Source organism: Cuculus canorus, chromosome 3, assembly GCF_017976375.1.
Source record: "Cuculus canorus isolate bCucCan1 chromosome 3, bCucCan1.pri, whole genome shotgun sequence".
Taxonomy (NCBI): domain Eukaryota; kingdom Metazoa; phylum Chordata; class Aves; order Cuculiformes; family Cuculidae; genus Cuculus; species Cuculus canorus.
Window position 1 is genome coordinate 86,784,062 of NC_071403.1, and position 27,905 is coordinate 86,811,966.

The 27,905-nt window shown below is 42.9% G+C and overlaps 1 protein-coding gene across 2 annotated transcripts; it reads right to left on the reverse strand.

Annotated features, from left to right (window-relative positions):
• Positions 1-16: 16 nt before the first annotated feature.
• UGP2 (UDP-glucose pyrophosphorylase 2) lies at positions 17-26,258 on the reverse strand. 2 transcript variants are annotated; one of them, XM_054061426.1, is made up of 10 exons: positions 26,147-26,258; positions 20,400-20,527; positions 19,756-19,863; positions 7,250-7,435; positions 5,241-5,374; positions 4,289-4,586; positions 3,044-3,241; positions 2,613-2,855; positions 2,068-2,172; positions 17-1,126 (listed from the first exon to the last, which is right to left on the reverse strand). In XM_054061426.1, the coding sequence occupies exons 2-10, from the start codon at positions 20,511-20,513 to the stop codon at positions 1,019-1,021; spliced, it is 1,494 nt and encodes a 497-aa protein (XP_053917401.1). In that variant the 5' UTR covers positions 20,514-20,527; positions 26,147-26,258; the 3' UTR covers positions 17-1,018. The 2 variants fall into 2 exon arrangements, with proteins under 2 accessions (XP_053917401.1, XP_053917400.1); XM_054061425.1 differs by lacking the exon at positions 26,147-26,258 and adding an exon at positions 25,845-26,000.
• Between the last annotated feature and the right edge of the window lie 1,647 nt (positions 26,259-27,905).

The following is a 27,905-nucleotide window of genomic DNA, read 5'->3' on the forward strand; positions in this document are numbered from 1 at the left end:
AGCTATAAAATCACAGTTGTTTTTAAAGACCAACTTCTTTAATGATACATACCAGTGTTATATACTAAGCTTATAAAATAAAGTTGTCTGCATGTAATTACAAGAGAAACATTAAGAAATCAATAGTGATCAGGACAGGGATTTCAAATCCTGTACAAATTTAGAAATTACTCAAGAGAAGATAAATTAACATACACAGCTGTGACAATATGGACATGGGTGTAGTTAAGGTGATCCATTTATTGAAAAAAGAGGGCAGATCAAGGATTGAGATAGTAACAGGAGATCTAGTCTTAATTGGGATGCAAAAAGCAAACACCACACATGGATACCGAGGCATTTTTCTCAAGTACTAGATTCTTTGGGTGAGTTTGGAACATCAGCAATTCCCACTCTCACAATATAGAAATGGAGGTATTGACAGCCTCACCCCAGTATCCTGACACACAAATGGGATAAGACATCCCACGTGTAGTTTGTGGGGTGAAAGAGGGCGATGGTTGGGACATCTGTGAGCACATGGAATACAGGGTTTTAACAGCCCATTAAGCAGTAGTGAAACTTCCGGTTTTCAACTGTGCCTGCCACTTACACTTCATAAAAAGTCTCTGGACTAGCTCTCCGTGTTGTGCCACATGTATTGCTTCACAGCTTCATTTCTGCAGTTACAAGCAATTCAAAACTACTAAATGTTCAAGACTAGCCTCTTCACTTCTTGTCGAAGAAGATCTGTCCATCTTACCACAAGACAAACAGTATTGCACTTCAAGGTTATATTAACTGAGTTACAGAATCGCTTTAAGGACTGAAGCATTACTTATGCACATCCACTGCGCTATGTGTCTGCTTAAAAAGATAAGCAAGAGAAATTAATTTTGAATTAATACTGCAGGGTACTGTGAAGATGACAAAGCATAGGCCCTCTGTGTACTTATATTTCTAATGCATAAAAGGTTCCTCCGTTACAGGGCTGGTTTATCACAGCAGGCTACAGAACTGACTGTGCCCTCTCACTGACTCAGTGGTCCAGGATCCGAAGATTGCCAGATACAATTTTGTTCTCTAGTACAGCTCCAGCAGGGATGTCAATTCTGTCACCATGATTTGCAATGATGATAACTGTTCCCTGGATTTACAGAAAAGGAAACACACGATGAGAAACTTTCTATGAACTGTTGACTTAGAATGAGCTAGAGTAGTGGTGTCTGGAGGACTGGTTTGGTGTCAACTCTAACACAGCCAGATCCTGGATGCATTTGGACAGAATTGTTGCTGCATAGACTTTTTTTTGCCCTCACAACAAAGGTTTTAAACAAGCAACATTGCAAACATTGTAATTACGAGCATACAAGATACTATCAGCTCACAAGCAGAGCTGGTGCAGCCTTTGATATACACTTAATGTAAGCACTCTGCTTGCTTTTAGGTGGAAGAATGTCACCCACATCATTATGTCACAGCACAGCTCACTGTTACTGCTATAAAGCAACACACAGCTGGGAACAGAGATAGGTGAGCATGTAGTCTGATGACAGCCTGGGCTGCCACCTTGCACCCATCTCTGTTAGCAGCTAAACTGGTACAGACCATTACAGGACCATCACAATGTTCTGCTACAACTCTCCAGATCCTAAGGTAGAATTTAAGAGATGAACTGATTTACTCAGCTTCCATGTTTACTAATAAATGAGGAACCCCAAACTGATGAGAAACAGCCCATGACTGTAAGGCCAGCCTGGGAGGCGAGGTGGTGCATGCCTTGTAGAGCTGAAGGACACAGAAGGAAGCATGGTTTTGAATGCACAGTCACAAGGTCTGTGGCATTTTCAGGATTCAGACAAACCTCATTTCTCACTGGGACTACACAAAGCAGCAGCAATACCAGTAACGCCTTGTACTCCTAAGAGTCACTCTTCAGTCCTGGCCTCTGCAATCCTTGGGCTAGTTACTAATTCCTAGGAGCACTTCCACAGATCATACATAAAGGCACTGACTTTGGCAGGATCAGTTACCAAGGAGCAGAGATTAGTCACATTTATTGCAGGAGCATCCCAATTACACACTCACCTTTAATGAGACATTCTTCCCAAACGTAACATCACCTGAAACCGTGAGATGATCCAGCTCCAACATATCTGGAATACTTTCAAACCTCCGCAGGTAATCTTGAACCTTTTGGAGAGAGGAAAATAAACAGAGTTTTAAATCCATTTGTGGATTAAGACAAGCGTAGGAATTTCTTGAAAACTCCTTTTGTGATCTTTCTTGAATCTTCATGTGACAAATGTAAAAGTTGTTACTTTGAAAGCAATGTGGTATTGTCATTTCTGTCAGTGATGAGGAACAGTAAAAGCAGCATGGCAGGATAGCTGGGTGAGCTCTGGACAACACACACAACCCAGTTCACCCTCCATTTCCTCAGCCAATAGAGTAGCACTGTGACATTACCTACGTTAAGTAGTTTGTATGCTAACAGCCTGACAGTTCTTTACACAGAGCAAGAGGGAATGCCCAGATGGGCACAAGAAAATGAAGTGAACCTCACTTTTAGCTTACTTACTGCTATGGACTGTATTTTCATTCAAAACCGAAGTATAACTATAGGAGTTTACCTTTGTGAAAGAACTTCCCAGTTTGACAAGAGGCACTGTTGGAAATTCACGCTTCTCGCTCATTGTTAAAGATCCAGCATTAAGGCTATACAAATTGGACATCACAAGCAAGAGATCTGACGTGGTCTTAACAGGCAGAAAACGACTACGAGGTACGTTTATCCCCAGAGAGTTCTCAAAACTCTTAATAGCAGCACCAACTGCAGTCTCCAGCTGAATAACATTCAAGCCTCCATCTAGAGTCTGGAAGAGAAAACTCAAGTCAACACAACCAGCAGGTAACAGCACTCAGAACTAGAGACAGCACAAATCAGAGCTATGCATTTACCGACAGACTGGCTCCTTTCTGAAGGCAGCAGCCCCTGCTTAGTTACCAAGAAACAAACAGTTCTTTTGAGTCCATTTCCTCTAAAGTCTTCCTAGCTGATTACCTTTGGGTTAACAATGATCTCCATATCAATAGCATTTTTCTCTTGCAGCCTTTTAATTGCAGACAGAGCAATCCACAAATTGTTGGTATTGAATATTTTGAATTTTGACACGGACTTGAATTCATCCACGTGTGCTTTTGGAACCTGAGCTATCTCCACCAGCCTCAGCTTGTTTTCATATTGTGTAAGTGTGCCACCCTGCAAAGGTCAAAGAAGAAGTTTTAAGTCCTGTTCATGAGATGCCCTCCTTACCCCAAACAGACACACTGTTTTGCTGGCATTTAAAGTTGAACCTCAGTGAAAACATGTTCCCTGTGTTCAGCTAGCAGGTTACTAATTTTAGAGTATGTTTAAAGTACAGTTAGAACTGTCAAGCTATCATGTTTCAGCACTCCAAGACAGTTAATTCTTTTAATGAAAGTTGTTGAGAATCTTTTGCGAGTGCTGCTGTTGTCCAAAATCACCTCCACCAGTGCTTTGATAGATTAGAGCAAAATCTAGATTAATTCTAGTAGTTCTGCATTTGTGGCACTAACTGGAGAAACAAGTAACCTGACGGTATTCTTAGTATCTATAAAATCAGAGAAACTGTAAGCAAGCTGTGACTTAGTCCTAATAAATACAGAGAAAATCACGTTTTGTCTCCATTCTCATACTGAAAAGAGCAGGGGCAAAGTATAGTTACCTGACAAATTACTGCATGTTAGAAATACTTGATATGTGCCATAAACACTCAACAAGTTGTCAAACCTGGACTTTGTACAAAGTCAAATGGTTGGGGCAGGAACATCCAGGCAGCTGCACCAAGCTGGGTTGTGCAACGAACACCTTGACAGCTGAGTAAGTAGCTCGGGCAGTTTTCAGTCAGGAGAGATACAGCTGCTGTATCCCATCCCTCAGTGCTCTGCTTTTACAATCCCCAAACTTCTCCTCTCTATGACAGCTTGGACAAGGTGGTGACCTGCACCCTGCAGCAATCACTTGTGTGTTCAGTAATCAGTGAAGTCCCAGCTGTCCTCATCTGCTGTTGCCCAGAACCTAGATCAAATTTGTTCCATGAATTAGAACTTCATAAACTTGCTGATTTTGTGCATCTCAAATGAGATCACTGCTGATGTGTTAAATGGTGCCTGAAATAGCTATAAGAAGATTTAATGTATGTCTGAATTCATGCATACAGAAAAGACCAGAGGCTGATTTTCCCTAACATGCCAGGCATTCAGACAGACTTGCACAACTACTTACTTTCACATCTGCCCTGGTCTTGTTTGTGACTTCCATGACAAATTCACAGCGTTTTCCATTGGGTGGGTTCATAAGATGATTAAGAATGTAAAGGTCCACAGTGGCACCCAAGTTATCTATGTTGGATACAAAAATATACTCCTTCCCCTCCCCAATAAGGTTATCCAGCAGACCAGAGTTATAGAAACTGGCATAGATATCTCCATGGCCTGGGGGATACCAGCACTCTGTGTTCTCTCCCGAGTAAGATACATCCTTGGCTATTGGCAGCAGAGTTTCCTTGTTAATTCTAGGATACCTGGGAAGATAATGGGTTTTGTTAAGTTCTTGCCACTGTCAGACTGGCATAAAGAAAAACAAGAGAGTAAAACTGCAACTACATGGGCTTTTTCAGACATCTTTTGAAGCTCTGCTTTCTAGGTTAGAGTAAGTGCTCTGAACTGAAAGACCCATCCAAATACTAAGCTATTACAGAGAAGCTGCAGAATGCAATCTCTCATGCAACAATCCAAAGCCAAAGTTTCCAACCATGCTGTGAAACAGCTTTCTTCTGACACACAGGTTCAGAGCACACCAAGCACAACTCTGTCATCCTCAGCCCCAAACTACTTTATTCTCGGTAAGGAAGCCATGTTCTCTCTCTCTCTCCAGAGCCCAGATACTATAAAGCCAAATTTAGGAATCAAGTGGCTGGCATCCAGTACACCATTATCCATGCATTTCTTAGAAACTGTCCACCTCCCACTCCCTCCCTAATTTGAATCCACTGCCTTTGACTCTGCCTAACACTGATGTTTTAGTCTTTCAAAGAGGCCCAAATCAGAGACTGAACATGGATACAGAAGACACAATTGCAACCTCAGCATCTCAAACTAAAACCCCACACCATTTGGAATACAGAGAAATACAAGCTGGTTTTTCTTTCACCTCAAGCAGAGAAGTTTTTTGATACCTGCTTTGATTAAAAGTATATATCTTCACACGGCTGTGACTGTATTTCTGCAAGATCTTCTTTGTGTCATCATCAGTATTGAAGGAATTCATGAGAACAAGAGGAACATCGGTGTTGTAGGATTTGTTTAAATGCTGCGATGGGAAAGAAATGGTAAATTCAGCATACATTATTAGCTTTAACTTTGACACCTAAGATTTTGTGAGAAAAGTATTAGATAAAACAGACTAGAAATAAACAACTGCATGGGGTAAAAGAGATGCTTGTCAACAAAATGGATAATAAATCAGGTTAAGGAAAAATCTTTGTAAGTAGTAGAGATAAGGCCCACATTAATATACAATTAGTCTTTGTTTTTAAATCTGCATTGAGATTAAAAATTTGAAAAGCATGACACCACAAAATGATTATTTTAAATTTTAAGCTATTGTTGATTACAAAAGGCATGTTTTTCCCCAAATTACTAAAGTCTGTCAGGGTAAGGTTTCAAAACCTTCTCTGCACAGTAAGCACTTTTGAGCCTTTTTGGTGGGCTACGAGATGGACAATAGTACCAAGAGTACATAATGAAATGTCACAATGTTAATTCTCTGGGCATCTGTAAAGTGGAGCTGAAATACACAAGGGCATTTCCACGTGGACAACACAAAGGCAAAAATCGGAAAACATGACAGCATTCCATCAAAAATAGTGTGCTGGGAAAAAACTTCAGTGAGTTCAAATCTTTGTGTTTCAAATTGCCTCCTCTGCTATGGAGTGTTAGGGATTGTTTACCTCAGGTGGCAAAGGCTTCCATAACAACCCTTTTAAGAAAGCACCTGCAGCACCAAAGGATGAAGACTGTTGATTACAAAAGGCATGTTTTTCCCCAAATTACTAAAGTCTGTCAGGGTAAGGTTTCAAAACCTTCTCTGCACAGTAAGCACTTTTCAACCTTTTTGATGGGCTACAACATGGACAATAGTACAGAGAGTACATAATGAAATGTCACAATGTTAATTCTCGATATAAATTTAAGCTTGCTGCAGAATTGTCCAACATACATGGGAAAGTCACTCCACACAAATGGAGGCAAAAATTGCTGGAGCTCCAGAAACTGTGGAACAGGCACCTCTGACTCCCTATTCTAATGACCATCCTGGTTATCTGCTGTAAGAGGCATATTCTGCATTAAAAACATAAGCTGAGATGTCCTCTCTCAACAAGCAACAGCTGTTATTTTCTTTTACTTTTCTCTCTTCAGAGGAAAATGCCAGCAATCACTTCCAGCATGAGAGTTTTAATTTGACAAGGAACTCTGAGCTGCTGTGATCAGCTTTGTTCTAAACATACATTAAAAAAGCTTGTAAAAATCTAAACTTAGACTTGCACTTGGAGGAGTGGGAACAAGCCCAGGAGTTAGCCAGGCCAGGCCAGCTCTACAGTTGGACTGCTGGTGTTTCTGGACACAGCCACCACTGCCCAGGTTGGCGTGAACAGGTTGAATTACACTTGTAATGTGTCATGCATGAGGGGAGAGGACAGAGGTCAACCACCGACTGCTCCATCCCTTGTGTACACATGTGTACACATCACTAATATCTATTCTTTCCAAAGCAATCCTTCACCACTAGCACTGCGATCAGAGCTCATTTCTCCCTCCTCTTCCTTTTCGCAAGCCTCCACTGTGATGGCTCTTAAGGAGTGACACAGGAAAAACTCAAAGGATCTCACTTCTCGGGTGTAGAAAGAAAGGGAATGTTCATTCCGAAGTACAACTCTGAAGCCCAGCACATTCCATGACCATGGCATATTATGTGAAACAAGAGTTGGATCCCAATGTCCCCTCACCCCAAAAACGCAAAGTCTGAATGACCACTTAGTGGGTCTTGTCTTTAAGATCAGATTAATCAGGGAAAGCATTTCCGTATCAGCAAGATTTTCAGTTCTAGGTGGATTTCAGATTAGGTACCAGTGCTCAGATCCCTTGAAGAGTCCACAACAACTCTTCAAAGCCAGCTGGGAGTTACCTCAATCTGCTGAACTGTCAGATCCAAGAAGGTATTCTCATTCCGCACCCCGATAAGACTTTTTGGGCCTTTACAACCCATGCTTGTGCCCAAGCCACCATTTAGTTTCACAACTACCAGCTTGTTCAAGACAGAAGCAATGTTATCAGGCAATCCTCTGGCCTTTATCTTCTCATATGGCTGGATCTGTTAAAAAAAAACAAAACCCAAAAAAGCAGTCAGATACTTGGAAGGAAATTGCTTCCTCCTAAAACTGTGCAAAATGTAAGATTTGGCAACAGTACCCACATTTGTTTATATGATTTATGATATAAAGAACATTTGCAAAATGAGTCTACCACAACCTGATTCGTTACAACACAAACAACCCAATTTGTTACTACAATAACCTCTTCTCCTGAGAGGTTCTATAGACTTTGTGACACCCGTCACAATCAGCTTCATCCAGATGAAAAAATGTCTGTCTGCTCTTCCAGGCAGCAGAAACGTACTCAGCAGTAAGGAAGGAGTCAGGCCAGATATGCCACTGATGTTCCTCCTGCTTTGCAGGAGGAGAGGGGTCATCTTGTGAGCCCCTAACTCTCTTCCCCATTACAATGCCCCACATCAGCCAGACCACAATGTAAGAACTCGGGCCCTACATGCAGGACATAAAACTTCTCTTCCCTGAGAAGCTTAAATTCACAGATTCTTTTTTGCTACTTTGCACTGAGGGTGTCAGAGGCAACATTCTTGGCAAAAGATTGGTTCTTTGACTCAATCTAAACCACTCTGAATTCAAACTTCTAGTCCAATATAATCATAGAATCATAGAATCAACAGGTTGGAAAGGACCCACTGGATCATCGAGTCCAACCTTTCCTAACACTCCCTTAAACCATGTCCTCAAGCACTTCATCCGCCCGTTCAAATTCATCTCTACCAATAGTGTGCTACAAAATGGAAGAGAGTTCCTAGTTCTTATCCCGCTATTTTCAGGATGTGGCTCTCCAGCTCACATTACACCTTACAGTCTTTCTTCTGCCTTGCTGGCAGCTATATCCTACAGGCTCAAAACCAGCATATGGGCTGCCGCTGGGGCTAGAGATGGAGAGCAAAATCACACCCGTAATGAGTGTGCCTTGCATTAGGCATTGCTTGCCTGCTAATCCAAAGTACCTAAATCAAAGAAACAAAGGTAACAATGCAATGATAAGTATCATGCCAAAACTGTTAGAGCAAAATCAATACAATTATCCTTTAGCCTGTCCTCCTACAGATTTCCTTTTGAAGAAAAGCCTTGGTGTTTCAGTGCTGTGTGTATTCTATCAGCAAGAAAATTATTTTAGTTCTGATAAGCCATGTGTAAGATCCACAGCTTATTTCCAAAAGCAAATACATGCAGAGTAGTTTTCAGAACTTTGTTTGCTTTGGGCAAGTTGGGCTGGGGTTCAAATGGAAATGCACACTGCACTGGAATGGGAGTCATATTTCTCGCTCGGATGTGCAGGGGCAGAGACGAGAGTTTGCGCAATTTCTGTATTCCATAGGCAGCAGATGAGAACTGTTCCCTCAGATTAGGGAAACAATCTTACACAGGATCTGGAAAGCTTATGGTTTGTATTTAAAGATAAGATCACTCCACAAGTTGCAGTATAATGACTAACTAAACTCTCATTACTCAAGTAGTGGAAACTGGTGCAGGAGGAAAATCTCAATGCAATGGCTTAAATTCATTCCGTTTAGAAAAACTTCCCAATGTATAAGATATGTACTCCAAAAAAACCAAGCTATTAACTTAACTGGAAAGCCCTACTTTCTCACTAAAATATTTTTTTACTAATATGACAACATGAAATTTAAGAATAGCACCAGATTCTTGTTGAAACACTCTAGTTATTGAACAGTAAAAATATATGTCAATGTTGTGACTTAATTTGTAGCTCAGTGGGCAGTGTTACTGAGAACAAGACAAATTTCAATAGTTTTTTGATATGTACCCATCAAAACAAAGATATGCAACTAAAATGATGATGTTTGAAGAGTAAGCCTAGTAATTACTTTCTTTCAGTGCCATTTTTAATGCCACGTCCTGCACAAACGCCAGGAACTTTGCTTGTTTCTAGCAGGTACTGGGAGTACAGGTACGCCCAGACATGTAATTCCCAGCAGGAGATAACAGACTCGTTCATGACCCTAATACTAAGATTTAACTAACACACAAAAGATAGAACTATTTCCATCTACGTGCTCTTAACCAAGTTCTTACATAGTTCTAGCAAGTTCTACTACCTAAGCTCAGATTTAACTGTACTTCCCCACGTTTCAAAAGCAGTAGAGGTTCCTTGTGTAAGAAAACCCTGAGAAAACATATGCAGGGTTTAGGAGTAATGCACAGGCTATCCTAAGTGTCACATTATCATTGCAATCAAGGTAAATACAAGTTTACTTGTAAGAGCAAGAATGAAAAGGAAAATCGTAAGAATTTAAACTACCACTTTCCAGCTAAGTCACAATTGCAGACACGGTCAAACTGTCAATCTGTTTATTTCACTCTCTCAGCAGCCTAGAAGGTAAACACGGAATTAGGGCTCAGGTAGCACACAGTAACACAATCACTGCTGCAGTCATCTACTAATAACAAGTTCTCCTTAGAGAAAGAAATTAACTGATTAACCAAAGCAGGTGACATTGGCAGGCCATATCCCATTTAATCTTTCTATACCAGCCCCAGAAACAAGCCAGTTCAGCCAAGCACACAGATTTGTCAGTAAAATCTGCAGGATCAGTAAAGACCAAGGAGTGGAAATTTGCCAGCCCAGGCTTTAACTTGAAAGCTAACCTTGGGACAGGCAGAACTTTGATCCCTGGAAATGCTCCTACGTCACCACAATTTGATTCACGCATCTAAGAGAAAGTATGCTCAAACAAGATCTGGGGTCCCAGCAGTTGGACAGTGTTTCAGTTCAACTTTGTGTCATAAGATTATGAAATAAAACACAACACTTAGACAATAAGGCATTACTCAAGTGACCCACAGAAAATATACTAAATCAAAATTACAGTACAAGCTAGCAGAAACATAGAGCAAAGAATTAGAAACAGTCTCCTTGTTAACTAGCTGGTTAAAAACAGCTCTCCAACAACCTTTCATTAAAAAGCTTGACATGTATGACTTAACTTATAACTTCACAACTCGCTATGAATAATTTATGCAAATTCCTATAATAGACCAAATACGTTACTGAAAGGTATCTTGGTTGGACTGCTTTGCCAGGGAAGCAATATTGCAAAGTCTTCCCATTCCAGCTTTCTCCTGTGAGGGTGTGACAGCATTCACTTTAGGCAAAAAGGTTCCTTATCTAGCAGTATCAAGAAATCAAACAACTGTTCTAATCAGAAACACATCTGCCTAATTAGGCACACAGTGCCCTGAGATAACAGGATTGTGCCATACATTACTCAAAGAAACACAGGCAGGGTACAAAGTATTATGTGAGCAGAAGGGGACTATTTGTCCATTTTTTGTCTTGCTTTTTTCTCACTGTGCCCTCTCCCAGCTTTGGTGCTTCTGATCCCTGACCAGCTGCAGCTTTTTCACCTCTCTGCCTTTCCTACCCCAAACCCTGGCACAACCTTCTGCCTCCAGGTTGTAAATTCTGCTCAACTGCATCATTTGAAGATGACAGAGTTGAAATAAGAAAAGACAGTTGAGGTTAATAGAGGGGAAAAAGGTGGAAGATAAGGTAACAGCCAGAAATGGAATCCCAGGGCAGAGGGGCAGAAGGCCCTAAACCAGACACGAAATGAAAACACCAAGCAACCTGTAAGCTTTACATTACTTCGGGGCTTGAGCATGAGGCTTTGCAGAAGATAACAGTGATGCCCAGTAACACAGATGTCAAACCAGTACATCTCATCAAAACATTCCTCTCCACATTTTAAATTTAGCAACAGCATTTTGGAAGCATCTCTTCTTTGCTTGCTTCAGCAAAGGCTTAAAAGATACGTAAACCAGGATAAGCAAAATTGGGAGCAGCTAACCATAGCTCCCAAGCAGTTTGGGTGTGACTGAGCAGTGGAATAAAAGCCCCATCACAGTGCAGCCCAAGCACCTAGTGTCAACAGAAAGGCAACAGGCTGGCAGCAGCTCCCAGAAGGGCTGTGATGGAATCAGGCCCTACACCCAGGTCTGCCCCATGCCAAGGCTGCCCTGTGCCCTGGGGTACTGCACCCTGGAGAGCAGGCACCACTTCCTAATCACGAGCTCTGCCAGCAGCACCAGCCCTTATGTCTGTGAGGTAAGGATCTTGAAAGATTTTTTTTTTTTTTTTTTTTTACAATTGCATTTGTGTCTGCGAAGTTGGGAGCTCAGCATCCTGGGAGATCTACAAAATGAGTTTGTTTGCATGCTTATGCAGCAATCTGTCATTGCACCTCTTTTGAATGCAAAAGACTAACTCACAGAGTCTAAAGAATCCACAAAATATTTAACTATAATCACACTTCTGGTAAATAAGCAGCAACATCTGCATTTATAAGAAACTGTGATGTTACTTGAGGAAGATGTAAAATGTCTTGAAACAAACAAGTAGCTGATTCGATTTGCTTGGTCTTGAAGTTGTATGTTCTCCACATCAAAGACGCACAAGACACCAGCCTTGACATTTCCTGCTCCTTAACGGGGTGAAGGAGGAAGAGAATCGAGACCAACTAAGTAATTGTTGTGCTATTTCTACAGGGCTTGTAGAAATAGCCTACCCCACACCAAAGCAGTGGAGGAGCACGACTGGTAAAGTCAAATCAGCCAACAGCAGCTTAATGAGGAAGACTGGCCATAAGGTAAGAAACAGGCCCTTATCCACCAGCAAGGTCTGGAGGAAATATCCCTCCTGGCTCTTCTCCATTTAGCAATGGCAGGAGCCTACATTTCTCTAGGGATTCTCAAATACTGTTCCTCCTCTTCAAGTGGAGCTTGCTCTCCATGGCCTCAAGCTGCGTTCATGTCATCCAAAGGCTACTATGCCAATACTTGTCACTTGCACCTATCCTGGTTTCCAACATAGTTTTGCCACCATGCATAAACAACTCTTGAAAGAATATTAGGATGAGAAGGTTCCTAAGTTGGGGCAGCTGTAGTAACCTAGATAAACATCGTGGCAAAGCTACTTCCTAAATTCTCACATCTATTGATCTCAAAAAGGATCATTTCAGATGGCTCACATAAGCACTTTATGTTACCGAGGAACACTACAGCCCTTCATCAGGAAGCTTATGACTGGCAATAGAGTTACTCAGCTAAATTAAGACAGAGAAAGCTTTCAAGTCTGCAGAGTTGATTTATTTATAACTTAGCCAAGAAGCTTGTTTCTTCCAGGAAGTGAGATGCAGAGAACTAGGAGACTAACATTTATAGTGGGGGGGCAGGGGGAGGGAGAAAACAAACAACATATACGTACATGGCTTATCACATACGCATGTGTTGGGTATACACACACAGACATTCTCTTGAACTAGAGAATGCTCTTTCTACAATATTAACAGATGAGAGTAAATAAAGACTACAAAAGTCAGCTGCTTTGAGTATGAGGAAGTTGGAAAATGGATTATACGTGTACTACCTTTCCTGAGCTGGACAAAAAGCCTGCAACACTATGAAGTCTACTCAGAGGGGAGCTTGTATGGCGATCTTCATGAAAACAAATAAAAACTTTACCATGCATGTAATCGTGCCTCAAGAGACTGGCAATCTGCTACAGCTGACCTGAAAATATCACTAAACACCAGAGGTTTCTGGAGCTTGTCACCAGCGAAACCAAAGTTCCTGCATGGTATGCCCTCCATAAAACAGAAGCAACTGACCTAAGCAAAACACCGCACAGAGACAGCAGCAACAATAGCTCTAGCAATTGGTTATCAGCAAGCAGTAATGCAACCAAAAAGAGGCACAAGCTAGACTAGTCTTGCGTCAGCGATGCCTTAGCATCCCCAGATGTTTCTGTTCGTGCAACAGCACACTCAGCACAACTGAAATAACACAGTCTGAAGCTAGGGCAGCAGCACTGCCTGCATCTGTCAGAAAGTCAGCTATTAAACCAGCACCCACCACACTCTGAGTGAAGACTTCAGCACTCCCTAACGGGGCGGGCGGTATGGCAAATAAGACAACTTCTGTTCTTATGGACCACTACCTCAGGCAGGCCAAAGCAGGATGGTTGTGGCATTGACACTACACCGCCACACACCCCCACTGTGACTGCCACGATCACTTTCTGAGGCTATTGGGAATTAAGAAGGTGCAAGGGAGAGAACCTGAAAGGCGTGAAAACAAGTAACACTGGGTTGAAAGCCACAGGTTCAAGCTGAGCTGTACCAACAGGTTTGCATGGCAGATACGGTCATCCACTTACTGCAGGTCCAGAGGATAGAACAAGTTAAAGGAAATTCTAACAGAACAGGACTTTAGATTTGAGATTTACTGCAAAGTGGAAGCTGTGGGAGGATGGAGAAAGGTAAGATACAAAGAATCACAGTAGTCCAGTTCCAACTGGAAATTGCACCATTTTCAACAGTCATACAAAGAGAATTTAAACCATAAGCAATACCTTACAACAGCTATGGCCAAGCTAGACAAGACTAACAGAGGCTTGAGGTAAAATAATTTCCACGCAGGACAACTTTGCATCTCATGCATCCCATTCCTTCCTTTTACAGCCTTCCTTTCCATTAAGGAGATGACTACATACAAGAAAATCCTTTAGCAGTCTTCAGGTACTCTTCAAGGATCTTTGATATAAGAAGGTTTGCAGAATGTTAATATACAAAAATCAAACAGAACTGGAGCTTTTTGATCTAGTGCAATCCCTCTCTTATTCCAAATGCATATCCGTTCAGGAATGCCATCTGTTCGTAGTTAGTTTATTCTAACGACAGTTCATTTATTCTGCTGTATTTTCAAAAGGAAACATGCAGAATAAATGAGGCACAGGATATGGATACGGCATTTCAGTGTTGCAGGATGCATATGAACAAACTACAGAAGGCAAGAGATCCTGAAGGTTATCAGCCTGGATTGGTCAGAAAAGCAGGGACAGCTGATACAGCACCAGGGGCCAGGAATGTAGGAACTGAGAGCAGAAAGCCATTCCAAGTGATCATCGAGAAAAATTAACACACGTGCACACATTCTCTCAGTTCTTATCTACACAAGACTGTTGCCCAAACTACTAAGCACTTTTTTTAATCTGCAACTACACGGATCCTTACAATCTCCACAACTACAGACCTTTACCTCCCAAAAGTCAGTACTGAAATTAGTTAATCAAGGATCAAGGTAGCCACATGCTGCCAACATAAAACTGCTCCCCCCAAAACCACACAGTGCTGCTATTTCACAGAGGACACGGGACAACTTCTTTCCAAAGTTCCTACAACTTTTTAGCAACAAGCGTGCAAAAAGCAGAATCTCACTGTGTTTTTCCAACAACAGAGATCATCTTCAGGCTAGGCAGACACACTTAAACAACCATTCTTCTCAGTAACCAAGAGATTATAAACACCAATTTGAATATACTGAGGGTACATGAAAATGCTTAATGATTCACTACCAATGGGATCTAGAGCAATTTACACTTGGTGCTGGACTGGGCACAGATAGGGAGAGGAATATGACTAGCCTCTTACTCCCTGCCATCACTTCCCATCCACTTTAAGGTGAATATTACTCCATGTTAGACAGCAAACATATTTAAAACATTTAGGCTTGAACTTTAGCTGGGTGGGATGCAAGTCACACCCCACTATGTTCAGACACTGTCAGAAAAGCCAAAAAAATGACTTTATCTTTCAAGTCTCACTATGTTCTTCTTCCATCACTCACAATATAGCTCTCCACAAAGAGGAAAGTCTACCACTCAGTTCAGGGCCAGACTGCCTCAAAATCATTTGCTTCTGCTAAAGTGCCAGCTACCTTTTTAAGCCTTCACTGCCATGTCTGAAACCAGCTTACACAAAAAGCTCAAAGTAATTTCTACTCAGGCCCTCCATCAAGGATCTAGTTCACTAGATGTTACATCAGCTACAACACAAAATTTATAACTCAGCCTCACTAAATATTTCAGTTGCTTTTGGCACAGGCATTGGAAATAACTTGGCAGCGAAGCTCTGGATCTTGAAGAGTCTTTAATTCAGAGAATAACAATTGTCAAGAACTCAAATTCAAGGAGGAGTCTTGCAGCAGCAGGACTGCTGGATGCCAGCGGTATTATCCAACAGTTCCAGTCCCGTGTAGGTACTAATATGTAGAACTACCTCATCACCTATGAGCATATACACAAGCATAAGAAATACTCCAGAGTAACAAAAAAAATCAATTCTTGTTCTAAGGACCGGTAGACCTGATAAGTAAGTGCTGATGGGGAAATACTTCGGGAACAAAAGTGGGCAGGAATGACATGGCTTACAGATGTATGACTACAGTGTTACTCATTTAAGACATGTCTCAATACTGTGGTTTAGGATTGTTTACGAGATGACATATCTAGCTTCTTTTAGTTTTGCAGACAATGTCACAGAAGTGATTTTCAGAAGAGATTGCATGAGGCAATGTTGGAAGATTGACTAACAGATTTCAGAAGAATACTCCTACTGCCAGAAGGTTTAGAAGAGTTTGATGATGAGACGGACAAAATGAGTATCAGGGTTGTCGTCATGAACAGACTGGGAAGGAATACACCCATATTAGTCAACAAGTACTTACAGAACAACAAGGAAATATTTGCTCGGCACCAAGGGACAGCTTTTAGAAATAGCACCAAGCAAACCCTTAAAACCTCTTTCCAGAGTTGCATATTAGAGAGACATTTTGCTTTTGAGTAAGAATGTGACATTCTTCCTTTTCCTTCATGCTGTAATTCATTGAGATGACAACTGGAGCCGCAGACAAGAATCCAAGCACTGGGGAAACAAAACCTCTAATAATCAAGCGCCTTTCACACTGATGTTGCTTCGGATGCTCTGTCTACCTTCTAGATGAGGTATTCTGAGGTTAAATTGATCACCGCAGTTCCCTCAGAGGCCTCCAAGGAGGACTTTGTTATTGCTTCCAACTCAAACAAATGGATCACTGCAGTCTACATCAACAGGATTAAGGTACAGTTGCCATGCCCACGTTCTTTACCTCATCTCCTTGTTAACTGGAACTCTTACTAAGTATACTTTCTTCTCTGAAGACTGTAACTGTAATGGGTCCTAACTATGCCAGCTACCACTGTAAGCCTTTGGACACATGGAAGCAAAGCATCTGGAAGGAAAAAAACAAGTCAGAAGTTTACCAATATAGTATGAAATGGGTTCAATATTCTGTTACGTTATCTGGAGCTTACAATTTGCTTGCCCATTGGTATTATCTGTTACACTGAAAACATGGAGGTCAGGGATCAAATCTCCCATTGAAACAATCATTTCTGCTTCCATTTACTGACAGGAGCCTTTATTTGTCAGTAGGTGATCCAGGAAAGAACAGAAAACTACATCTGAAGAACGAGTACAACAATGGATAACACATTACATGACCCATGAAAGTCTGCCCAGGAATTATGCCCCTGCATAGTATAGTCCCATAGCATCAGGCAAAAGCCTTAAACACCTTTCACACCTAACCAGAAACCCAAAACTACCTTATGTGAAATAGAAAATTAAAAGACAAAGCCTATAAATGCAATAAACTATTCATGAACCTTTCAAAGCTGTTAATTAAAAAAACGCAAACGACTTTGGCACTTAATTGGGGTGGTTTTGTTTTATGTATACAAACACTTTTTTGCCTGTATGCATATATAGAGACACACATACACACATGTACATATATATCCAAAGAGACACTTTAAGCTCTACTATGTATCAGCTGAAGATTACACATGCCAGGATTCTCAGTGCTTGGGACCGATCAAGCAGCCATCCAATTCTCCAAAAACAATCACAGGCAAATAAATTCACGCTTGGGAGACTAGGTTGTTGCTTTCTAGGCCATGATACTTGTAGTGGAAGATTCTCAGAGGCAGCCAATCGCCCCACCACTTCATAAACCAAGGTTGCCCAAACAGGCAATTATACATCACTTGCAAAATTACCAACTTCCCAAACAAGCCTTGTGTGTACCATCCTCCAAGTTGTTCTAACAAGACAAGGAGGAGGTTTTACAGCTAGGAAAAGAGAAAACTCGAGTAGAGCTGAATAAAAGCACTCAGGAAATCTGCGTATCTTCACAGATGTCCCAAAGAACTCAGTAGAGCACATTTTATTCCGAAGCCCTTGAAATTATCACACTTTACCCCTTCTAAAAGCTCCTACTGTTCTTACCTATAATAGTCACACTGATAATTCTGGAATTCTGGTCTTGAATAAATAATTTTTTATTAAATAATTCCACAACTTCTACTCACCCTGCAAAGAATAATTTGGGAGAAGCTACACTACAGGACACCTGAAATGTTTCATGTAAGACAACTTTCACTTTCCATGGTGCGTCCCCTACATGACTAACATACTAAAAAGGTGACAGAGGCAGGATAAATACAAACAGGGCTTGAGGTTGGCAGGAAAATGGAACTCATGGTCAGAAAAAGATAGTCAAGAACGTTAAGTTTGCTCTCAGTTTTTAAGAGCGCTCAACTGGCCTTCTGTCCAATCAGGAAGTCTCTACTTATCGACACTTTTCCAAGGAATCCTAAACCAAGAGATATTTATTACAGAGTGAATTCTGTGACATTTATTAAGCGTGATTATTTGATTTGGAGTTTGTGCTAGGAAGCAAAATTTCCTCCAGATCACACGTACATCTCACCTAAGCCAAAGTGACCCAATTTTGCAGGAGTTTTGAGCCTGGTTTTTTTTCGGTTTTGGTCAAAAGTTGCTACATAGCTAAGGGACACAGATGAGAATGAGCCAGTGCAGGCTGAAAGAAGGGAGAAGAAATAAGGAATACTTTATCAAATCTTGCCCTCCTTCCAGCTCTCTGTGACCTTAAGCTAGACCTCTGTCTAACTTCTCTTCTTTAAACAGCTTGCCTTGCATGGGAATCTCCTATCAGTCTATCTCAGCATCTTATCATAACCCTCCTGCTTGACATTTGGTCCCAATGTCCTACCTGGTAATTTCCAGTCCTTTGCAAAACTTTAAAGTTTTTCCACTGAAGGTGTGTAAAACTTTAAAAATAGACAATACCTCTCCCTCTCCACAAAGCAGCCCATTCACTCGCATCAAATTGCTGTCCTTCAATCCCAGGCCTTATCTTGAGACAGAGAACAGTTTATTTCTTTCATTGTTACAACTGCCTTTTTACATATTTAAAAGACTTATCACTCCTCCGTCTCACCCCCTCTAGACTAAAAGCAACCCCCTTTTCTTCAGTCTTCCTTGTAAGTTATGTTATCTAGAACTCATATTTCTCACCTTGGCCTCTTTACTGAAGGTGGATTTTTCTCCCCAAAGCAACACTTCAGTGTTACAGAACAGAACAGAGACATCACATGGTTTTGAAACTAAGAGACCACTCAACCTTGGGAAAAAAACTAGGCTTGCTCAAAAACAGCATCATTCTTCAACACCTTAGAGAGCAACACTGCATCTCTTCTGGAAGTAACCAGACAGCCTGCCTTTCAGTGGCAAACAGAGCCTCGATTGAATCACCACAAGCAGGCTAAGAGAAACCACAAATATGTGAGGATACAGAAGTCCCACAATACAAAAGGCTCACTACACTGGGAAAACCGAGAATTGGTAGCACAACTATACCGTTAGTCATGCTAGAGCCAAAAGGCAGCCTTGGGCCACAGATGAATCAATAAAATGAGGTTAGGTTAATAGGAAGTGTTTGTTTCAGTACTGAACAGTGCTAAAAAAATATTTAGTGCTTTTTCAGCAGCAGCTCAAGTGGCAGGTTGTAAGTAATAACAAAGTAGTTGACATTAGAAAATTACATTCAATCCCTCCCCCCCACCAGTCTTGTATCAGATTCCTGCAGCTGAGCTGCTGCAGATTACAGAAGTTGCTAAATGAGCTATACAACCCATCCCACTTGCCATATGTCCCTTTCAAATTATTTAGCAGAATGGGTTGCTGGAAACAGTCTCATCTTAGAGACGCACAATCTTCTTTCATGGACAGGAAGGAAAGGGGAACAACAATGGTCCTACCTACTTGCCCTCTACCTCAAGCAACCATTTACTCCAGAGAATGGTACCAAACGGTAAGCTGGCATCTATTCCATTTTGCTCCCTTGCTCAACAAATAGCTAACAAAATAACACCAAAGAACTTGACACATGTTAATCGGGACCAGTTGTTCAGGAACACATATAACATAAGTCAATAACTAATTACTTTCCAGTTAGAACAAAAAGTGTTGTCCTACACAATATTACAGAACCATGGCAGTTGTATTCATTCTATGGAGAACCACATCATTTCCTACAAGTAGCAATTACCAGGTTTATTGTCCCTACGGACTGTCACTTTATGGTAACTTACAGAATCTTCTGGGGGTCTCTGTATCTTCCCCCAGTCCACAGACGGTCCCTTTTCTTGTAGGAATCTGTGAAACAGTTTCTTAAATCCTTCCAGGTCCTTTTTAGTGTGCTACAACAGAAGAAATGCATTAGTTAATGCTGGTACTTGATGCATAGCTATTCAATCAAGGAAGCATTTCTACAAACTTGATGTACAATCTATTCACAACAGTAATTTTATAAGCACTGAAGCAGAGGCATGCTAAAATTTAAGTAAAATTCTAAAAGCTCACTTCCACTAAAACTCATGGTACAAAACCAACTTGGATACCTAAAAGACAAGTCTTTAGTCAAAATCATGACCATTAGAATCTGGATCAGTCTTTAGGACAACAGCTCTATCCTCGCTTTCTGTAATCCATTCAAGATTACACAGAACCTTTAATAACTAAAGATGATTAAACACTTAGTAATAATTCTATCACCCAGTTTACATGGAACTGAAAGTCTCCTGCTGACATTGTATCCAAGACTACTCTTCCACAGAACATGTCCTAAAAATAAGGATGGTGGTATTCTGTGATTTGTCTCCCCGTCTAACATTTGGCTCTGTTTCGTGCATCTAATTTCTCATGCTTTGAGTTGCATCCACATCACGCTCCTTACCTCGAGCTCATTTGAATGTGCAGTCGCAAGTATCTTATCAAGTTCTACTTTCATCGAATACTCCAGCTCTTGACGAATGACTTCCTGAAACTGTGACGTGCCAGCTTGAGACATTGCTTTACTGAAATCTTAAATAAATATAAAAATAAAAACACAGGTTAAAGGAAAATGAAGAAACTGAGCTCATTTAGGCTACAAATAGCCTTCATTTTTCTTTTAAAAATTAATCAACTCGTATAATCTAGTCTCATTTTATTACTGTGCTGGGACTCCAGGAATCAAAAGTTTTTGTTCTTAGTAACTTGGAGAACAGTCATTAAACTGGGGATACAGAAAAACAACCCTTCTCTCAAAACTCAAAATAAGTCCCAAAAGACCAATGATCCACCACAAGAAGTGTCCAAAAATCCACAGCGGTAAACTTTTTTGCCAGCAAGCCAAAGAATTCACACTCGACCGCATCAACCGCAAGTAAAAGTGTGGAAAAAACTTTTCACTAAAAAGAGAAATTGTGATTGAGGGTATTCTTCTGTCCTCACAGGCAAATAAAAACATACACTTTAATTATTTATACAGTACAGTTTCACATGATCTTCAGTTTGTTCCAGTAAATATTCCCTGACTCTATTGTATGAGTATTTTCATGTTACAGCATGCGTTTCTGTTACTAAGCAACCTAGAAAATTGGCCTATCTATCACTTCAGCATTTGTTTTGCTTTTGAAAGCAATAAGCTCTGAAAATGTGAAAAAGAGTAAAGACACAAATGTTCTATACAGTAAAGTTCACATCACAAAGAAATGGGAGATAACATGACTATTTTCCAACAGAAAAACAGTGTGTTCTCAAAAGACATTCTGAGTATGTTCTCTAAAGACCTCAGTTAATTTAATTTCTGCCAAATCCCTTAAGTAATCACTTCTCGGTAACACAGAGTGATGTATTGCCAAATATAGCTGGGTTTTTGAAACACCCTGAATAATAGTGCAAAAATGGACAGGAGGAAACTTCGCAAGTGAACAGGGATACTGCCAGAAAATATTGTTAGAAGAGGAACCTACATTTAGTTTACTTATTTAGAGCATGCATTAAAAGCCTATTCTACTGAGAAAGTCTAAGAAGGCCAGATGCAGTTCTTTTTAATCCAATTCTGGTTTTATTTCATTTTTTTTAAGCAAAGTATTCCACAGACTCGGACTCAGTGACAGTATCTAATCCTTGCTTTGAAGCCCACAGAAGCCATTTTCCTGACTGCACTGTTTTGCAGGTAGGGGAGGGGGGAAAAAAAAAAAAAAAAAAAAAGACAGACAAGTGCTGCAGTGCACATACTGTGTGTGGTGCAACCCGGGAAATGTCAGCTCAAGATGAACAGGACAACGAACAAAAGGTGCTTTTTTTAATCAAATGTTTCATTTAGTATTAAAAACAGGTAAGAGCTGAAAGCCTATCAGGCGTATCTTTCCAGGTTCGATGCATAAAAACACCAACAGCTCTTTATTAGCCTTACAGATAAACAAGGAGGGCTATACCAGCTTTAACACTGAACTGCTACCAGTCTTGTCTTTCTACTCACTTATTTTGGGTTGATAAACAGAGAAACACTGTTTGAACTTCCAGAGAAACAACTGCTAGGAGATACTTTCACAGGATTGCAATCCCCCTGCAACATGTAATACATGACTTCTTTTATGGGAATAGTGGCCATTTCTCACAGCACATCAGCCTGCAAAACATCTGAACCTCCCAATGTGATGCAACGCAACTCAGAAGAAACTGCAAACAGCAAGTATCCAACAGAGATGGTCATTCATGCTGTTAAACACACAGAGGCAAAGTAAGGCAGAGCCAGCCAGCAACTTTCCCAGGCTCCCATCTAAGTAGGAAAACCTTGTTCACTCACATTAGCCAAAAGACTTGCATCTACTAGATAATTGCATTTAGGGATTAAGTAACATCACAGACAAATCAAAAGAAAAAGGCATCATAAAAGTACGTGTGTGATAATGTCCTAGTCTGGAGTGGGTTTTTTTAATATAATATTATAAACTCTCCATAACTTAATGAGCAATTGCTAAATCACCAGTGTCCTCACAGAGAAGCAAAACAAACCTGTTGCTTTTCCCAAACACCAAGTGTCACACACACATATTTCTTCCCAAAACCCAGAGCACCAAAGCCACCAGTGTTGTTGGCTGCATTCCTCATTGTCAACAGACAATATTTAGGCTTTATGTTGACCATTCAACAACTACTGCAACCACTTAGTTTCACCCAAATTGAACATGCCAGGGCACTGTGGCTTGGGGAGAGCATTATGAGTGCTGTTAGTACTACTATTATTATTTCAGGGAAAGAGAGAGGAAGGACATAGCTGGAATACATGAAAACATGTGCTTGCCTGGTACAGGAAAAGTATCTATTCCACATACCTAAAAGAATACTGTAACCAAGCAGCCAAGAGAAATAGCAACTCAAAGCTTTTCTGCTTTTAACATGCTACAGCATGACAGAGGCTTTTAAGCATTTATCATAAGAGATGCCCACCAGGATTTGGACTGGATGGGAATCTACAGCACTCCTTAAAGCTTCCCCAAGTAAGACCACAACAGCCGCATCAGGGTACCCAATCCAAGCAAACTCAGCACTAGTTGTTCCTATGTTGCTGCTCCTCACTCAGTCTTGGGGAACAACGTGGTATTTACAGACCCCAACCTACTGCTAGCAGAAAGACAACTGCAGTCCTTTAACGTCAGCTACTGTTAAGTTTAACAGCCCAGGCGAAGAACGATTTCCCTTCTCACCCTAGCAGTAACAAGGAAGTAGAAATTCCTGTGCAACTACATATCTGAAGGCAGTTATTTCCTACAGGCAAGTAAAATTTCCTAAGGCTATAATGACAAGTATTGTGCCTTTAAAAATTGGATGGGATGCAGGGATGCTGCATAATTGCAGGAAGAGATTTCCAAGGGTACATGCTTGGAATATAACTCCCAAATTATTTTTAAAAATAAATGCCTCTTCCAAGCTATTTCACAAGCAGCACTTCAGATTTCAGCCTAAGCCCCCTTTTATGGGACCAGCATTCTTGAACACTCATCTGACGGAAGAAAAGGGTGGGATAAGATAGTAGAAGACTCTTGGGGGATGAGCCCATGCAGGAAGTTAGCACAGAACAGAAGAGCATGACTAAGTAGTTGAAGCTTCAGAAAATACTGGGCTTTGCAAAAATGACCACCCAGGATACCTCATTTTAATGTCTTCAGTAGAGAGAACTTCCTGAAGCAGTAGAGAAAGGAGAGGTCTTTAATCAAGTTTGTGGTAGTATCTGACATGTGGGGAGTTTCACTCAAACTTTCCTGCCCCGACAGTTATTTCTAGCACGCTTTTGCACTCCACTCTCCCTGCCAACTTGCCCCTCTGCCCTCACAGTACAAATGACAGCATATGGCAGAGTATTTGGAAGGTCATGATACATAACTTTAGCACAGACATGTGAAATAACAAAATATGATAAATCAGATCAAGCAAATAAAATCCTCTTACGCTACCAGAAACAAAATAAGGGAGAGGCATCCTCTGGAAAACTGCACAAGAACAGAACAGCAGTGGCCTCTCGCTTAGCAATTTGTATATATTTTCTTTCTGCCACCTCTCCTCTTATTCTATGGTAAGAGCGGAGAATGCATTAAGATTGATTAGTTCTGTTCATTAATTTATTTGGAAGAGAACTTGAGTGCCTTGGTACTCTGCGTACAAGGACCCAGCACAGGAGGGAGTTGTGGGACACACGGAGTAATAAGTCCCCTCTCCCATGAAAAAAAAATGGGAATCTTTTGGGCTGAGGGTATGAACTGTAATTACTTCCACAATTCAAGTAAGTGTTAAGAAAGACTTAGAGCAGTAAGTTATCAGGGCTCCTTGGAGCCAGACTGCTTGCACAGAAATCATGATTGCTGGCCAGTAAGTTAAAACACGCAGCTGAACTTCAAACGCTCTATCCTTGAACTCTGCTGAGGATACGGAATGAATGCCTTAACTTCTACCAACTCCCCTGAAAAGTTCAAGGCTCTCTTTAAATACCCACACGGTAACGCACAACACTAATAAACACCACTTCTTTTGACATTTCAAACTGAACCTAACAACTCTGCCTTTATAAACATTTTTCTTTTCCTACTACTAGAAGCAAAATTTGTCAACACGCGTTGGACTGAAGCATGTGTGAAGTGAACTTATACAGTTGCTCTCAACTTAACAGACTAGCACATTAGCCCAAGCTAACTCAGGAGTTTGCAACCTAGGAAGCCGTTCGTCCCAGCTGCATCCACCAAGCGTTTAGGTGTTACAGTTAGAGACAGCTGGATTTCTCAGTCTAGCTGCTGATCCTCATGCTAAAAATACCACTTGACATTGCCAACATGTTTCAGTACTATCTGCATGATGAAAAGGGCACTTAATTGGCAGATACTTCTCTTTTTGAAGAAATAAGCTTGTAGGATTGTCAAATCCTCAGTAATATCTAAAAAGTGGGTATGATCTTGACATAGGCTTGTCCAGCTTTCAGTTTCATAAAATAATATCACTTGCCTGCAAGATGGCTACCTTCAGCAGAAGGCTGAGATAAGCCAAGTCCATTCAAAAAACCCCGATTCAGAACATCTTTTCATAAGCTATTTCCCAGAACAAGGGGCTTCTCTTGCTAACTTCGAGAGCGGCCGTTTGAGCAACGTGGCTGTGAGACTCTGAAGCCCCCTGCGTTTTGCCCAGGGGGCACAGGACATGTACGGCCAATGCATTTACACAAGCAAGCGTCGTAGAGACCGAGACATCGCTGGGCAAGCGACAGTGGCTTCCCAAAGCCTGCAGAAGCTCTTGGTTTCCTGCAACAGTCAAGTTCACATGGCAAATGACCTGCTCATCTTCTTTCTACGGCTTCTCAACAGGCCTGCGTGGACCGATGTGAAGGAAACGTGAAGGCACGGATTTCATTACAGAAAACACACACATACCATCGGGAACACGAAAGAAGAGGGAAAGGAAAGTGCCACCTTAAGGCACCGAAGTCATTTCGCTTCTTAAAATGACCTCTCGCGGGCTGGTCCCCCGTTTCGCAACAGAGAAATCTGAGACTCCGACCACGTACACACGCGCGGGACGCAGAGAAGCGGAAAACGCCGAAACACGGCAGAGTCTCTGGAAAAGAAAGTGTGGGCGCCGGTTCTCCCCCAACTCCAGCGGAGTTCTTGAGGCAAGGGGCTCGGCAGCCGCCCCGTCCCGCCGAGGCACCGGGCAGGGAGCAGCCAGCGGCGCTCCCGGGAGCGATGTCGCCTGTCGCGACAGGGCTGCGGCGGGGAAAAGGGAAAAACAACCCAAACGCGCAGGGATCGCCGCGGACACAGCCGGAGGGTCACAAAAAGCCGACGGGAGCGCGGCGCTACCCGCTTACCTTTGACGAAAGACATTTTCGCTGCCCTCCCGAAGCACCGCTCCGCGCCGACACCGGGGCTCGGCCCCGCTGGACCCCGCGGCGGGCAGCACTCCCTCCCGGGCCGGCGGCAACCCCCGGCGATTTAAATTTCATCAATGCGGGAGGCGGGCCCGCCGCGCCCCGTGTTTCACCACCCCTTCCCCGCCCCGGGGCTCCTCGCGCGGCTCCTCCCCGCCGCCCCAGCCCCGCGCCACCCGGGGGCGCCCCCGCCTTTCCTCTCGCCCGGGGAGGAGATGGGGCGGCCGGCCCCGCGTACCCACCTCGTCGCCGCCGGCACCGGGGGGCGGGGGGCTCGCAGGGGCGGGGCGGCGGCGCGGGACCCCGGGGGCGGGGCCGGCGGCCTTCCCGGCGGGCGCCTCGCCGCCGCCGCGCCGGAAGTGGGCGGGGCCTGAGCCACGATCCGCCCTGCGGGTGGGGGAAGTGGGCGGGGCCTCCGCTGCGCTCCGCGGGCCGCGGAGCAGTGGGGTTGGCCCGCGTCTAGCGTGCGGCGAGAAGGGGCGTGGCCTGCCTCGCGCCTCGCGGGCGGAGGGGTGGTGGGCGGGGTCTGAGCCGCGCGGATGGGGGAAGTGGGCGGGGTCTATGCCTCAGCCCGTAGCTTGCGTGAAGTGGGCGTGGTCTGCGCCCCGCGGGTGGGCGAAGTGGGCATGGCCTGCCGCGCGCCCAGTGGCTTGAGTGAAATAGGCGCGGCTTGTGCCCTGAGGGTGGAGGGGAAGTGGGCGTGGCCTGCTCCGCGGGTGGTGGGAAAGTGGGCGCGGTCTGCCCCTTGGGTGCTGGGAAGGCGCGCGGCGAGGGCGAAGGGCGGGTTCGAGGTCGCCGGGGTCCTTTGCGCAAGGCGAGCAAATCGTAGTTGCGACTGCGTCGCAGCAGACCAGGGTGGGAGCGGCGCAAGAAAAATAAATATGGCCTCGACTTGTGCCGGGGGAGGTTCAGGTGGGACATTAGGAAAAGTGGCCTCACCTAAAGGGTTAAGGAACACTGGCACAGGCTGCCCAGGGAGGTGGAGGAGGCCCCATCCCTGGAGGCATTTGAAAGACAGATGAAGTGCTTGGGGATATGGTTTAGTAGTCGCCAGGTATGGCTGCACACCATGATCTCAAAGGTCTTTTCCAACCTAGAGATTCTATGAGTCTATGAAAATGGGGCTAGAAGCCAAGGTTAAAGACGATTTGGTGCCCGATGTCTGTAATAGTTCTGGTTTACCAACCTTAGCATGACTTGGGGCACTCACTTCCACAGCTGGAACACCTGCCAGTCCCAGCTGCCCTGTAGCGTTTGGCACCGGAGCCCCGCGCCTTCAGCAGGCAAGGAGGTGTGGAAGGCAGAGTGTGGCTTGCGGCTTCCCTCTTGGTTGTATGTTTTCCCCATATTTGCTTCAATGCAGTTCCTAGCGGTGGCTGGGCTTCCTCCTCTAAGGTGCTGACAGCCAGTTACGGCTGAAGAGCCTGTGCCCCTGCCCACCACAGACCCTCCCCAGCATCCCGTGGTGAACAGTAGCATCAGTTCTCATCGATGGGCACAAGCCGAGAGCACTAAGTCCAGCACTGGTAGGATGCAGCAGCCTAAAAGGGCTGGGAGGAGTTACCAACTCTTTCTAGACTCAATGAATCAAAACTGGGAGCCAGCGAACACTGGGATCAGCACCTTTCCCCATGGGGGTTAAGGCGCAATAAGACCTGGCAGCTCCACACTAGAGCATTGCCCCACAGCAGTGCCTGAACAAGAGAAATGGCTCTTGATGCCCCTCTGTAGATCAATGTGTTGGCCCAAGCCCACCTAAGCTGGTGGTATGGGTTGTTGAGCCCAGCTTTGCTGTGTTTCAGGCAGGCAAGGATGCTCCTTCCTTCTCACCAGCTTATATATATATATATATATATATATAAAAACTTGTATATGGAAACGTACATCATGTATGATTGATTCATTCTGTGCAGCCCTTTACACGATAATAAGGACAAAAAAAATGTATCCGTCTTTCATATCCAAACCGAGTGGGACTGCAAACAAGACCAGTGCCCCATT